The following is a 15,875-nucleotide window of genomic DNA, read 5'->3' as shown; positions in this document are numbered from 1 at the left end:
TTTCTTTTTTTTCCCCATCTGGACTCATACATTGTCATTATTTGCAACAAGCTGGGTGATGTATTGTCTTTTAGTGAACCAACTTCAGGACCTGAAGAAGAGCTCTGTGTAAGTTCCAAAGCTTGTCTCTCTCAAACAGAAGTTGGGCCAATAAGAGATAGTACTTTACCAATCTTGTCTCTCTAATATTCTGGGACCAACATGGCTACAACAACACTGCAAACATTATCATTATTTAACACTTTGAAACATACATCCGTGAATGGAGGGTCGCTTTTTGCCCAAACCATTTCCTGCAGTACTAAAGTCTCAGTCTTCTTACTTCAGATGTTACTCACGTTCAAGTCGTCAGGGCTCTTTTCAAATGATCAAGGATCCAAACCATCTGGTATTAAATCAGAGCAGGTATAATAAGTTTGAGGAGTCTGTCTGACATCTAATCAAACTCTAAGACATCTAGAAAGGAGACAGAGCTCACAAAAGACTTTGGCTAAGCTTTGGGAGTTTTATCATTCTAGATCCTTAATGGCAGAGTAGGTGGTGGTTTACTAACCTAAGTGTCTTTAAGTCCTCAACCTGCATAATCTGTTCACAATATTGTATGTGGGCTATTTTATGTATGTAATTTTATTGGGAGTGGTATTGTTTCTGACTGAAAAATCTAAGGGCAAAGTACAGCAGATATCCATTGTCTACACCATATGCAGAGCTGCACCTGTCACTAGAGAATGCCATTCATGGAACAAATGCAGATTATTCAGAGACTTGCAGGGAGTTTCCAAGAGGAGAAATCTGAGCACATCCCCTTCAGAATAGGCTTACTCCGTTTTAAGTTGTTCATCCAAAATCTTGGATCCCAAACACAGGCCTATAGAATAATTAACACCCCATTTTATATTTGTTTTCCTCCAAATGTATAACTGAAAACAATCAAGTTTAAATCATATTTATATTTACAATGCAGGAAGCAGAACAATTTCAGAGAAATGTTTTTATAACATGCTGGGAAGTGTTACTACATGGTTACTCAGACCTATATGCACAAGGTATATATTACAACTCTTTTGAAAGCCGGTTATACATCAAGTCTTTAAAATTTTTTGAAATCATAAGTTCCCATCTCAACAATATTAAAACTGCTAAAGCCACCAACCACTTCAAACAGAGAGTGATCCAAGAATATCTGCACCTATTATGAAAGGGCAAATCTACTCTCCTCGGTGCAACTGATACAACACAAGCCTTCCTGATCAGAGTTTGCAGGGCTCTGCAGGGCACACCACCTTGCAAAGTGAGATTGAGGTTCCAGGAGACAGCTTTCATGTCTGGGTTCATCCTCAAGGTAGTCAGGAGATGTCTCTCTGCTGCCTCCAACAGGAGATATGCATTGTCAGTAGGATGCCTAGGATCGAGTGGCTAGCACAGCATTCATCTGTGAACCAGCTACCTTCTGAGGAGTAGTCTGCATACAAAGCTGGGTAAAAAAAAGGCACTTTATAACGTAGGGTTAAATTTCTAAAAGAAGGCAAGAAACCAAAAACTGACATTTAATTCAATTAGCCCGACCCATTTAATGGACATTTTCCCCAATGCCTGATTGGAATGGATGCTGTTCCCATGACGATCTCTAGAAACAAAAAGGGTGTAAACCTGGAGTGTCAAGAACTCTCCTCAGAGCTCATCTATTCCTACCTCCTACCTACAGAACCGGTTTGGCAGACTAGAATATGGGGAAGACAACAGGCCCCATAAAGAAATTAGGATGCTATTGCCCATGGTCATATTCTTGATGGGTAGTGGAGAAAGGTTCCATCACCAAGAAAAGAGCAAACAGTATGTAAAGCATTTCCATGCATTAGAGCTGGTGTCTTTTCTGTGTCACCACTCCTGCCAAACTAAAAGCTTCCACTTCCACTGAAGCCAATGTATCCTGCTCCCTCCCAGCCCCAGAAATACATTCTATTACATACAACTTTTCTTTCTTTACTTGCAAACAGACGGACTGCATGGAAAGAAACAATTGATGCAGACAGCAAAGTGCATCATCCTATCCTAGATTCTGGAAAGGTGGAAGAATACTTTGGGTTAAAAACACATATTGGCTTGTATGAGGATCAGGAGAGAAACAAATATAAGAAGGTAGAACTGCAAAAATCAAACTAAACCAAACTGGAAGAGGCAAAAATCTTTTGTTCAATTGGGAAAGGGGCTCTTAACTGCAGATATGAATGAGTCTGAAATATATAATTAACACAAGTATACACCATTCTAGAACCATAAACTAAGATTTCTGTTTCCTTTAGAGGTGCCTTATGTAAGTAGAACTATCTGAACACAGAAAGCAGGTTGTTGTTTGAGACTAATATCACTGAATCAAATAAAAATCACTGGAGTAAGTGAAAAAAGGCTCTTGGCAATAAAGCTTTACCACAAACAGAACTGCTGCAGCATGTGTGTGATGCCAAGAAAGGCGAACCTCCTAAAAGAGGGACTCTTCTGCAGCAAGAGAAATCAGGGTTAAAGAGCCCAGTTTCACTCTTGTGACAGAAAATGCAATTCCAAGGAAGCTAGGTCACAGTGCAAGTTATCTTGTGCGTAAATAAGTGTGCGAGATTCAGCTTCACCTCAGTTCTGGTTTCTTAGATTCTGTGTTTAGACCCCTACCACCAGACTGACTATGTAAAAAACCAAATGCCATATGGCTTTCCTCAGGAATGTACAGAAAATTCACTTTAATCCACATCCATCTAGTACAAGGTTACAACTCAACAGCTTTCCTAATGCTGGGTCCATTTAATACTTTTTAGGTCAACTCCATCCTGCACCATTTCCCACAGTGGACTGTAAATAGAAAAAAAAAATTAGATGTCAGCTGGTATGCCAAGGATAATGGTATCACTAACAATCAACCACAAATAAGATGCTTCTGTATCTGTTCAAGGAATCTGACAAGCAATAAAAAAAATTTCCCTCCTGGGGGAGGAAGGGCAGGTCTCCCGCCCTCCTGCTCTTCCTCGGTCTCGATTTCCCCTGCTCTCTCCTGGCTCCAGGCCCTTGTGTCTCACTCAGCAGCAGGAGAGATTGTTATTTTGGCATAGGGGTTCCGTTCAAGTAATATTTCTTCTCTATTTTCTCTAGTATCCTTCAGGTGATAGCAACCCACTTGGGTGCCAGAGGAGGCCCAGTATTAACCCTGGTATTTACCCAGAGAACTGGGAAGGTAACTTTTTGCATGGATTTTCACCCATTTTTGAATTTCTGTAAAACACTCCAATTCCCACAATTTTAAACATAAGGAAAACCAGAAATCAAGGGCCTTACACATTCCACAAAAGCTTAGCGGAAATGTGCAGTAATTCATTGTCTTTTAAGCTCAGTAAGGAAGTGGCTCACCTCATCTCCCTCAGCCTTTTGACATGCTGTATGCACTTCTGCACTGTGTAATCTACTTCTTCTTCTGTAGTGAAACGACCAATGCCAAACCTAAAACAAAGCAAAGTAGTACTGTGTAGGTGCTAACATAGTGCACACATGGGAAGGTAGGACAGGAGAACAGAGTCTGCTCCGAGCGTAGGAGAGGAAACAATTTGGAAAAGACAGCAAGGGTCATATCACTGACCTTATGGATGAGTGAGCCAAGTCTTCATCAGTCCCAATTGCTCGTAACACATAGGATGGCTCCAGAGAGGCAGATGTGCAAGCACTGAGGAAAAGGGCAAGAAAGAATTTTGCCCTTTTTTCACATACAGCTCTTATACTAATGACGTTTAACATTCTGTACTAGCAGTAATTTCTACTGAAGAATATCTGATTTCTAGACTCTAAGCATCACCATAAGTCTCCATGGCTCTCTACAAAACACATAATTACCCCAGGTCCCTGGGGGGGGAGAGTCAGTGAAAACAAGACGGCGCAGGCAAGTAATCAGGAACTGTGGCAAGACCGGGGATTCCAGAAACAGCAGAAGAGAAGGATGGGCAGAGGGGAAGCAGTAGCTGGGAACAAGGTTAGTGAGACAGCAGTTTGAGGAAAGAGAAGAGTGCAAATATGCATGTGGAGACCTCCACTCTGACAAAGAAATCAGCTGGAGAGGATTGCAGTGGCACCACCAGGGCAGGCGGAAATGGCTCCTTCACAGGGAGAAATCTGGCTGCTAGTTAGTTCCAGCAGCAGGCAGTGCTCCACTCTGGCTCCCAGCCATAGAGATGACAAACCAGTATTCTGCCCTGTCAATAAAGGATGAGGAATCCCCCGCAAAAGTGAAGGAGACCAAGGCTGCAAGGATCGCAGCCACCACTCCCAAGAGGCATCGAAGGATGATGATGGTCAGGGGGACAGAGGTATCCATCTGCTGGCCTGACCTGGCATCCTGGGAGGTGTGCTGCCTGCCAGGGGCCTGTACCTGAGACATTACAGAGGGATTGCTGAGGATCATAGATTATTAGGGTTGGAAGGGACCTCAGGAGATCATCTAGTCCAACCCCCTGCTCAAAGCAGGACCAATCCCCAAATTGCCCCCTTGAGGATTGAACTCACAACCCTGGGTTTAGCAGGCCGATGCTCAAACCACTGAGCTATCCCTCCCTGAGAAAACACAAAACTGGAAGGGACCTTGAAAGGTCACTGAGTCCAGCCCCCTGCTTTCACTAGCAGGACCAAGTACTGATTTTGCCCGAGATCCCTAAGTGGCCCTCTCAAGGATTGAACTCATAACCCTGGGTTTAGCAGGCCAATGCTCAAACCACTGAGCTACCCTTCCCCCCCAGCCCTCTGATTACTAACCCCAGCTGCTTGTCCATGTGGGCACTAACAATACTGCCAGGTCTGACCCAGAGCAGATCCAGAGTGATTACAGGGCTCTGGAAGGGAGGGTGAAGGATATTGGGGCACAGGTGTTGTTCTCATCTATCCTTCTGGTCAAGGGCAGAGGCCTGAGCAGAGACAGACACGTTCTGGAGGTAAATACATGGCTGAGCGGATGGTGTCACCAGGAAGGCTTTGGCTTCCTCAAGCATGGGATCCTGATCTGAGAAGGACTGCTGAGCACAGATGGGGTCCACCTATCCAGGAAGGGGAAGGGTATCTTCAGATACAGACCGGCTAGCCTGGTAGATGGGCTTTAAACTAGATTTGACAGGGTCAGGAGACAAAAGCCCATGGGTAAGTCCAGAACATGGAGATGTGGGTGAAGGGCTGGAATCTGGGGGAAACATGGACAATCAGAGGAGCAAAGGACAGATAAAAAGATATATTGAGGAGAAATCTAATGAACATCTGAGATGTCTGTATCCTAATGCAAGAAATATGGAGAATAAACTGGACTATAGAAATACTACTGAATACTCACTATTATGACATAACTGGCATCAGAGACTTGGTGGGATAATTCCCATGACTGGAATGCTGGTATAGAAGGGTTCAGCTTGTTCAGGAAGGACAGGCAGAGAAAAGGGGGAGGTGGTGTTGCCTTGTATATACAAGATGTATATGTTTGCACTGAGGTTGAGATAGAAGTGGGAGGCAGACCTGTTAAATGCCTGGGTAAGGATAAAAGGCATAAAAAAGCCAAGGGTGATGTCATTGTGTCTGTCTACAACAGACCACCAAACCAGGAAGAAGAGGTGGCTGAGGCTTTTTATAAAAAACTAACAAAATCATCCAGAACACAGGACTTGGTGGTGATGGTGGACCAGACATATGTTGGGAAAATAATACAGCAGGGCACAGATTATCCAACAAGTTCATGGAATGCAATGGAGACCACCTTTAATTACAGAAGGTGGAAAAAATGAGAAGGGGAGGGGCTATTCTCGATTTGATTCTGACAAATGAGGAGGAACTAGATGAGAATTTGAAGGTGAAAGGCAAGTTGGGTGAAAGTCATCACAAAATGACAGAGTTCACGATTCTAAGGAATGGTAGGAAAGAAAACAGCACAATAAAAAGACAATGGATTTCTCGAAAGTAGACCAGCAAACTCAGAGAAGTGGTAAATAAGATCCCCTGGGAAGCAAGTCTAAGGGGAAAAGTTCAGGAGAGTTGGCAGTTTTTAAAAAAAGACTTTAATAAGGGCACAAGAGCAAACTATCTCAATGGGTAGGAAAGATGGGAAGTGAGGCAAGAGTCACACAACAAGCAGAAAGGTCAAATTACAAAGGACAAATATAAAAACGCAACACAAGCATGTAGGGACAAAATTAGAAAGACCAAGGCACAAAACTAGCTTATAGAAAGTGTAACAACGCATTTTACAAATAACTGAGAAGCAAGAGGAAGATCAAGGACAGGGTAGGCCTGTTACTCAATGAGGGGGAAAGACAACAACAGAAAATGCAGCAATGGCCAAAGTTAAATGCCTGTTTTTGTTTGTTTTAAAAAAATATAGCAGTGATTGGACCACTAAGCTAGTGAACATCAGTGTAAATGGGGTAGGATTTGAGGCTAAAATAGGAAGAGAACAACTTAAGAATTACTTAGACAAGTTACAGGTCTTCAGGTCAGGAGGGCCTGATGAAATACATACTAGAATACTTAAGGAACTGGCTGAAGAGACCTCCAAGAATTAGTGATTATCTTTGAGAACTTGTGGAGGATGGGAGAGATACCAGAGGACAGGAAGATGGCACTGTATTTGCCTATCTATAAAAAGGGGAATAAGGACAACCCGGGGAATTACAGACCAGTCATCTTAACTTTGGTATCTGAACTGATAATTGATTATTTGCTCCAACAATCACTATGTAAGCACCTAGAAGAAAATAAAGTAACAACAGTCAACATGGATTTTTCAAGAACAAATCATGTCAAACCCACCTAACGTCCTTCTTTGACAGCGTTACAAGCCTTGTGGATAGGGTGGAAGTGTAGACTTTAGTAAGGCTTTTGACCCTGCCTCACATGACCGTCTCAGAAACAAACTAGAGAAATATGGCCTAGATGAACCTATTATAAGGTGGGTGCATAACTGGCTGGAAAACCATACTCAGAGTCGATATCAACTGAGCTGGAAGGATATACTGAGTGGTGTCCTACAGGAAACTGTCCTGAGTCCGGTTCTATTGAATATCTTCAACAGTACACTTGCCTGTGGATGATACCAATCTGGGATGGGTTATGAGTGCTTTAGAGGACAGGATTAGAATTCAGAATCTTGAAAATCTGGAGAAATTGTCTGAATTAAATAGGATGAAATTCAATATGGACAAATGCAAAATACTCCACTTAGGAAGGAATAATCAATCGCACAAATACAAAATGGGAAATGACTGCCTAGGAAGGCGTACTGCAGAAAAGGATCTGGAGTTATAGCGGATCACAAAGTAAATGAGTCAACAATGTAATACTGTTGCAAAGAAAGCAAACATAATTCTGGGATGTATTACTAGGAGTGCTGTAAGCAAGATAGGAGAACTAATTCTTCCACTCTGCTCAGCATTGATAAGGCTTCAACCGGAGTACTGTGTCCAGCTCTGGGGACCAGGAAAGATATAGACAAACTGGAGAAAGTCCAGAGGAGAGCAACAAAAAATAATTAAAGGTCTAGAAAAAATGACATATGAGGAAAGATTGAAAAAACTGGGTTTGTTTAGTCTGGAGAAGAGAAGACTGGGGGAGGGGAGGCATGATAAGTCTTTAAGAACAAGAAAGGGTATTATAAACAGGCAGGGCCAGCTCCAGGGTTTTTGCTGCCCCAAGCAGCCAAAAAAAAAAAAAAAGCCACGGTCGCGATCAGCTCTACCGTCACCGCTCCATCTTTGGTGGCTGGTCCTTCCCTCCGACAGGGAGTGAGGGACCCGCCGCCGAATTGTCGGACGTGCTGCCCCAAAAACCTGCTTGCTGGGCTGATGCCTGGAGCCAGTCCTGTAAACAGGAGGGTGTTAAATTATTCTCCTTAACCACTTTGGAGAGGACAAGTAGTAATAAGCTTAAATTGCAGCAAGGGAGATTTTAGGATAGATATTAGGAAAAACTTCCTGTCAGGTTAGTTAAGCACTGGAAGAAATTAACTAAGGAGGTTGCTGTATTTCTGTCATTGGAGGCTTCTAAGATCAGGTTAGATAAACACCTATCAGGGATGGCCTCGATAATACTTAGTCCTGCCTCAGTGCAGGGCACTGGACTAGAGGACCTCTCGAGGCCCCTTCCACTCCTATGATTCTATAACCCTGCTCTCCTTGTGTTAGGCCAGATGTTGCCAACTGTGAGAGACAGAAAGAGGCAGATGCAAAATGAAGATTTAGGAGAACAGAGTGGGAGTAGAAAAGGAAGAGCAGATCAGGACAGAGGATGGCAATGCACCAAGGGACACATTTCTATAAACCAAAGATCAAACATGGCTTTGAAAACCACCTTTTGACCCCTTAAGTACCAAGAGAATCTGAAAAGTGACAAATGTAAAGGCCTGGAATCCTGAGTGAGACTATAGTCAGCACTGCTGCAGCTTACAACACAAAGGACATCAAAAGCAGGTAAGTATCATTACCCCCATTTTACAGAGGGGAAACCTGAGGCACAGAAAAGGAAGCTATTTCTAAGTACTAACAAAGCAAAATCTAAGTACTGAAAAGGATTCTAATATAGTAAAAATGGTCCATGTTTTTCTTAAAATAAAAAAAAAAGGGAGGGGGGGAAGAAGAGAACCCAAATTCACATGAAGTTAGTGGTCCTTCAAGGGAGGGAAGGACTCCTAGAGTTAGCCACTGCTAGATATTGTACAGGCAGCTCTGTGGCTAACCTGCAGCCCCTGGATACAGCCAACACACCTCTCCCGTAAAGCTACAACACACCCAGTACGGGCAGAGCAGGGGTTCAAGTGAACAAGTTCCCACGCTGATCACCTGCTCAGTAGTTTTGCAACATGCACAAATGGAAAGATGTGGACTAAGATGACAGCTCTAACTGCAGGGCCTCTTGACAGGGCTGTATTTAGTTTCAGCTGGATTCGGAAAGTCTTTTCCTTTCAAACTGCTCTGCTTACTAGAACCAACACATTTCTGGCTGATAAATTTCCAGCTCAGACCATTACTCTGAAAAGTAAAGTAAAAATGGCACCTTTGTATTCTTCAGACTTGCGCTCCATGTGTATCAGTATCAGATCTGCTGATGTTAGTGATAAAAAGATTTTACTACTGTCAGCCCTGCAGAGTCAACAGAGCTCTGAGAAAGTGCACTGGATTCTCTTACTGCTTGTGCATCAAACACAGGAATTGTTAACTACTTTCCTTAGTGGGGTTGCATATGTACCCCTACAATGGTCAAATTATGCTCACCATTATTCCTGTGAAATTCTACTGAAGGCCATGAGGTTACACAGGCGAAACTGAGGACAGCATTTTGCTGGAGAATCATCATTACCAGAGGTGATGCATACGAAGAAAAAGAAAAAAAAAAAAGAGTCCAGCTTGACTCTCAGATTCCAGGTTGAGTCTGCAAGGCTGGCAGTTAGAAAATTCCACTTTTACTTGTAAACAGAACAGATCTGATGTGGTGACCCAAGGAGCCATTTTTAGAGGTCCCATCTCACAGTACAGCTGCTTTTCAGACTGACAGAGTGAATAAAGGGCATAGAGGTGCCTACTCCCAGATGTGTGATTCCATCAGCAGACAGCATTCCCTCTCAAGAGTGCTTTAGCAAAAGCTTCCTCTTCTGCCCCAATTTTCCACACTTTACCTTCCTGAAGACAGAGCCACATCTTTCAGAGCCATCAGCAGACTCTCTCCTTCCACATACGCAAAAGATAAATTGATGCAGCCTGCATAGTTTAAAAAAATAGTATCAGTTGAACTCCAGGGAAAGTCCTAACCCACATCACAGGAGGGCGCCATTCTACTGTACCATGTTGAGCCAAGTTCCACTGGGCTCCCTGCATGCAGACTCAGGTTCAAGGCAGGGCAGGCAGAGGTCAGAGGGCCTGTAGGACTGGCCATCAAGGCTGCGGAGTCCCTCAGGATTTCTCTTCCCTTGCCTCTGGATAGCGACTGTCTAATTCCTATTTCAGTCACTTGGCCTGAGTCCTGGAACAGGCTATAGACCAAAGGGAAGCAGTCCAGGGACTCTGCAGTTCACTGGAACTAAACCCCATCATTCCTGAAGTGCACTGACATTCCTGCGGCAGCTGCTGGGTTTATATTAACTAGGAGTTTTTACTGAATTAATAACTAAATAACAAAGTCTGTGCCCCCGGTTATTCATTCTGGTACTAAATCCAACACAGACTTCAGCTTTGGCATTTAAACTTTTTTTTTAATCCCCAAATTGTCAAACTGTCTCGGTCTTTTATACTGACAGGGTGTAATTGCACAGGGGAAGCTGTTACAAGAGAACAAAATGCTTCCATAAAAGCATCAGGGGCAACAAGATGTCTGGCAAAGCCAGAGGGATCACCAGAGCTAATCTGACCTCTTGTAGATCACAGGCCACCAAAACCACCCCCACACTAAACCAACAACAAAAATGAGACCAAAGTATGCCCACCTATAGAAACCTAGACTACTGTGTGCCACAGGCAGAGAACAGGAGGGACTGAGGTGCCTCAGTGCCTGAGGCCCCTCCAAAGGCAGGCATTAAGTGAGATATACTCAGATAATCCTGACACATGACCCGCACCCACATGTTGCAGAGGAAGGTGAAAAAAATCCAAGCGACAGCCGGTCTGACCAGGGACAAATTCCTTCCTGACCCCACATATGGCAATGAGTTAGACCCTGAGCACGTGAGCAAAAACCAGCCAGCCAAGGACCAGAGAGACAGAACAGGGTCATGGCTTCACTAACCACTCACAAAGCAATCAGTCACCCCATCCCATATCACCACCACTGCATCTAGACAACTAGCCAGATGTGTCTGTTAAAATGAGCAGCAGTGAAAGTTTCAATCTTTCCTTTTAAGGTTCTATTATTAGGGCTGAGCATCAACACATCATTGAGATGAGTGGGGCAGTTCGTAGCTCTCAGACATACAGCATGAGGCTGCCTGCAATCTTAGGAAGTCATCACTGTATTGGTTCACATTAAGGGACCTTCTAGAACGTTTTCATCTCAACCAGATGGGTTAAAAACTTCTATTTACAAAATAACAGAAAAAGCAGAGTTTGCAGGAAGGGGTGGATTCTGTAACCAGAGAAATACGAGATTCTGCTAATACCTGGATAGTGATGCTCTGGGTCTCCATTCATAACCACATCTGGAATTTCAGTCATTATTTTTGTAATGAGTCGGTCCGCCAATACAGAGATTCGCTTATAGTCATACTAACAAAAGAAAGCGAGAGAGAGATCAGTCTAATAAATGGCTGATGGGTTCAACTCTCCCTCCTTTTCCAACCACACACAATTACCAGCCTGGGCATGGACATCAGTACTTGGACTATGGCAAGACAGACAAAGACTTATTTTTTAAAAGCCTCATCTCTGGTACCCCTTTTAAAACAACTCTTTGAGTTAGTAGTTTGGTATTTGCCAGCTCAGCCTGCTGCCCAAAACAAACCAAATAATCAGTTAAGAAAACTTTACCCATAAGAACTATCCAGTGACCTTTCAAATAAACACAAAAGGTTTGAGTTTCAATATTAGAACTCTTTAAATAATGGTTAAAGTGAGAGTAGTTTGCAGTATGACAGAGCGCTCCTGTTTTGCTATGGTCACAAATGCCCATTGCATAATGGAGATGTCCGCTTCACTATGGCAGCTAGGGGGCTATCCACACTGAGTTATGTGCACCCAGTTCTCTTTCTGAAGACATGCCTTCTGGATTCAGTAATAAGAGAATTGCTGATTGTCTAGAAACTACAGTATGACTGGAAGGACCATGGCCCCCCAAGGCATATCCCTTGCAATTTCAGAAAACTGACCATGTGGGATATATGCAAAGATGATTTCCTCTGCCCTTCAACTTCACCATAATTAACTGTGATAGGATGGCAATGGCCCTTTAATAGAAAAGAGATCAGTGCACTTGACTCATCAGCTGCCTCCTAATTGGGTTTATGCACTGGCACCTGGGGCACACCAAGATTCAGTTCAAGCAGGTGAGAGCTGACATAGCTACGAGGCTGTAGGTGGCTCCTGGGAGAAGGCTGAAGAGCAGCAGTGGGGTTTGCCTGCTGATCTTCCCCAAGTCAGAAAGCTGAAGCTGAAGGCCAGAGAGGGCAGAAGGCAGGGGAGCAGTGGGGCTTTACTTGTGAAGTCTCCATACTGGAGAGAACGATAGCTGAGGGCCAGCAGGAGTGAGGGATGACCTCCCAACAGACAGGCTCTTGGGGATCCCCCTGGGAAAATCAGGGCTGCAGTCCATCTGGAAGGGCTGGGGTGGCTGTCCTGGTTAAAGGGCAGGAGAGGCCCAGAGAAGAGCCTGGGTGTGGTAGAAGATGCTGGAGAATGGTATGTGCTATGTTGATGGATTAGAGGATATGAGATACTTAGGACTACATGCATGGAGGTGATAAATGGACTACGTTTGGGGACTTTTTTTCAAGGGCTATTTTGTACTATGCTTATAATAAACTCACCCCAAGCAGGGTATTAGTGAGTCAAGAAAATGTCCTGTGGAGTTCTGGGGACTCTGAAGAAGGGAAACAGGCACATCTATCATGCCGCGCTGCAGGACGGCGCTCTAGGCAGGGCTTTGTTATGATATCAACCCACCCAAAATTTCTTACATGTGTTCCTCTGACAAGCATGTGGGTAATCTAACAAGCTGTTGGTCAGGTAAAACAATCTGAAAACTATTAAGTGTTTAATTTTTGAAAAGTATTCCTAGGTTTTTTTTAGAATGTCTACCACAAAAATGGCTTGGCACAGAAACTCCAAAATTAGTCTACCTTGTTGTCCTCACTGAGGACTGGGCCTTTTGATTATTTCTGGAAAATGTGACTGATTGATTACAGAGTTAGAGAATTTAGATTGCAGTGACAGACAACCCTATTATAGACAGTTGTATACTATGGATTTTCCTTCCAGACCTTGGAGAATTTTACTGACTCTCTCAAGTTCTCTGGCAATGACTCACACAGGGTTTATAAGCTTTGAAGAAGCAGATCCTTCCACCAGATGTGGATAGCATGAGCCGCCTATTGGTTATTTTGAACCAGAGATGTACACTGGGAGGAGGGCGGAGAACTCTGGTTCTGGCAAAGCCTATCTGCACCACAGGCAGACCTCTCAAGCACTCCGCATTAGGTGGATCCCTCTGCATTCAGGGCAGATAGCTTCTGCTGTTCTACTTCAATCACAAACTTTGCACTTTTTGGGCCCCTCTTCCCCTACCACTCGCCAATCCCTCCCGTAAAGGAGCAGAGGGACCTTGGAGGGAGGGACCAGGTGGTGCAGAAGCTAACTGTTTTTGATGGAGCAGAGTGGAGTCTATACGTGTCCCCCAGGAAGAGGAAGGAATGAAGCAGGGCCTGAGCTGCCATGCTCTTCACAGGCAGAACAAAGGATTGGGGGCTACTCCATGCCCACCTCCCCTCTTGCAAAAATATCAGTTCAAGCTGCTCTTGGGTCTCTCCCTCAGAGGCCCCTCTCTGCTCCTTGAAATGGGGTGAACCAAAGCAGCAGCAGCTAGGAGTGTTCTGGATACCAGAAGGGCACCACCAGCAGCAAAGGAGCCAGCAAAGGTAGAGCCCAAGATACATTTCATTTCATTTAGTGGAGGACAGCATTACTTTGTGCCGGGGGGCAGTCTTAGCTTACTGGGGAAAACCCCCTCCAGGGAGAAGGGCAAGCGTTCCCCCGAGGGGCCAGAGCAGGGAGTAATTCCACATTTCAGTCATTTGCCCCACACTTGAGTGGCATGTACTGTACATTGGCAGGCTTGACTATTGAGAGGTTTGACTGCAAGTTCTGGTAGGCACGCCCTGGGCGTGTAGTGATTATACATTCTGCAGAACTAGGAAGAGCAATCAGAGCTGAGACTGCAGAACATACAATTCTGCAGGAGTGTGGCCTCCAACAGAGCTTCCATAGACTATACAGCTCAGATGACTAATCGTTGCCTGGCTGGAATGGGCTTGGGCTCCATGGACAGATTTCCTGCGACTATGTTATATGTTCATATAAATCCACTTGGCCTATATTAAAAAAAAAACCTCTGGGTTATTTTGTCTGCAACACTGCAGACAATAGATTGAAACTAGTCTAAAGCAGAAGTGGTTTCAAGATCACCTTCCAATCCCCCAGAAATGTCTGCAGGGAAGACTTCAAGGGGCTCACTCAAATCTACATCAGGAGAATCACTTTAATCTTCAGTCTCAACAGTGAGAATCGGAATCCAGCCTGCCAATCTTGCAGGTGTATATGCTGGAAAAGGACTTCTTTGGAGTGAAATGTGGTCCCATTAAAGGGGCCAATGGAAAGATTAATTGCAGCCCATGCATGATGGGCAGGAAAGAATCTAAGAACACGTCATGTACTATTATATAGGAACATGAGACAGAATTGATCTCCATATACCTCCATCTCTTGTTGAGACACTTCACACGCTGCCCCAAGGCCAACTGCTAAAGGTGTAGGCACAGTCCCAGATCGCATTCCTCTCTCCTGGCCTCCCCCACTCTGTAAGGGTTCCAACCTCACCCGGGGCCGACGGCGAATATAGATGGCACCAACCCCTTGAAAACAAACAAAGAAGCTGGGCATGTTCAGGACATATATACTTTTGAAATTACCACAAAGGATACCAGCACTGAAAGAGACCACCTCCTTCTCCTTCAAGAACTGCTCATCTGGATCCCTGTCGGGGATGGGGGGGAGGGGAGAGAGAGAGAGAAAGAAGCACCCACAGGTGTATGAACTCAGAATCTTCCAGAAACCAGTGTGCACTGAAGCTATTCCTCCCCCGGACAACTGTCCCCTCCTACATGTTTCTGAGTGTCTGAGAGGGAGAGGTCTCAACCTCTCCCCAGTTTGCTTTGGCAACAAAAGGTTCAGTGTGCTCAGAGCACAACGTCCTCAGTGCTACCCTAATCATTTCCCTACTTTTGGATGTTACTGCCTGTATATAGTTAACCAGAAGTATTTTGTTGCCAATGCTGTTGTGGGTACAGTCTGCTTGGGCTGCTTCCCCAAAAGTGGTCTTGCTAGACTGATTTGTGTGTGTAGGTTTTCTTACTTCCTTAGCTCCATCATCCAATCCTTTCCGTCCCCAGAGGCAGAACTCTCCTTGATTCTGCAGGCCAGGACTCCTTCCAGAGAGTCTCTCACTTTCTGGTTTTGGGGGCAGCTCATCAGATGAACTGCACTGCAAGGAACTAATTTGACAGTTTTGAAAGACACTTTTGCACCTCGAACCATCCTTCCCTCATTGAATAAACTTCTAGCCTCACACAGGGGAGACTGGTGCATTTCCCACCATTGTGTTTCCATGGCACCAAACATTGCCACCAAAAGCATGGCGGTAGTAACAATTTTTCCTCAGACTCAGCGGCATACACATCTGCCATCTGATTGGTTCTATCTGTTTATTGAAAGTACTTGTCCAGCCTCCAATGCTGTAGTGTCTGAACACCTTACAATCTTTAACATATTTATCCTTCAAACACCCTGAGAGGTGGGGCAGTGTTATCTGCATTTTACAGATGAGGAGCTACGCACAGAAAGGTTAAATGCCCTGCCCAAGGTCAACTATTACCTCTCCTACCTTGTGTTTCTATCTTTTATTGCACCAACTTCAAGCTACACAGAGCTGAAGACCTTGGTCCAATAAAAGATATTACCTCATCCCCTTTGTCTCGCTAATATCCTGGGACCAACACAGCTACAACAACTCTGTGTTGCTTGAAGTTACACAGGAAGGCCATTGCTGAGCAAGGAACAGAATCTAAGCCCTGGCCCAATCTTTTTCTGAACAGACCACATTTGCCCCACAATGTTTCTTCAGTC

The 15,875-nt window shown here is 44.4% G+C and overlaps 1 protein-coding gene across 1 annotated transcript in view; it reads right to left on the bottom strand.

Annotated features, from left to right (window-relative positions):
- Positions 1–930: 930 nt before the first annotated feature.
- The window catches only part of NFS1 (NFS1 cysteine desulfurase), a 40,077-nt gene continuing 25,132 nt past the window's right edge, over positions 931–15,875 (bottom strand). The window contains exons 8-13 of the mRNA XM_044985189.1: positions 14,448–14,605; positions 11,144–11,249; positions 9,671–9,752; positions 3,620–3,703; positions 3,394–3,483; positions 931–2,841 (exon numbers count right to left, since the gene is read on the bottom strand). Coding sequence (XP_044841124.1) covers positions 2,778–2,841; positions 3,394–3,483; positions 3,620–3,703; positions 9,671–9,752; positions 11,144–11,249; positions 14,448–14,605 — 584 coding nt within the window. The 3' untranslated portion in view covers positions 931–2,777. The remainder of the gene's footprint in view (positions 2,842–3,393; positions 3,484–3,619; positions 3,704–9,670; positions 9,753–11,143; positions 11,250–14,447; positions 14,606–15,875) is intronic.

The sequence above is a fragment of the Mauremys mutica genome, chromosome 13 (assembly GCF_020497125.1).
Source record: "Mauremys mutica isolate MM-2020 ecotype Southern chromosome 13, ASM2049712v1, whole genome shotgun sequence".
In the NCBI taxonomy this organism is placed as follows: domain Eukaryota; kingdom Metazoa; phylum Chordata; order Testudines; family Geoemydidae; genus Mauremys; species Mauremys mutica.
The sequence above is the reverse complement of the archived record's forward strand: the minus strand, read 5'-3'. Positions and strand labels throughout refer to the sequence as shown.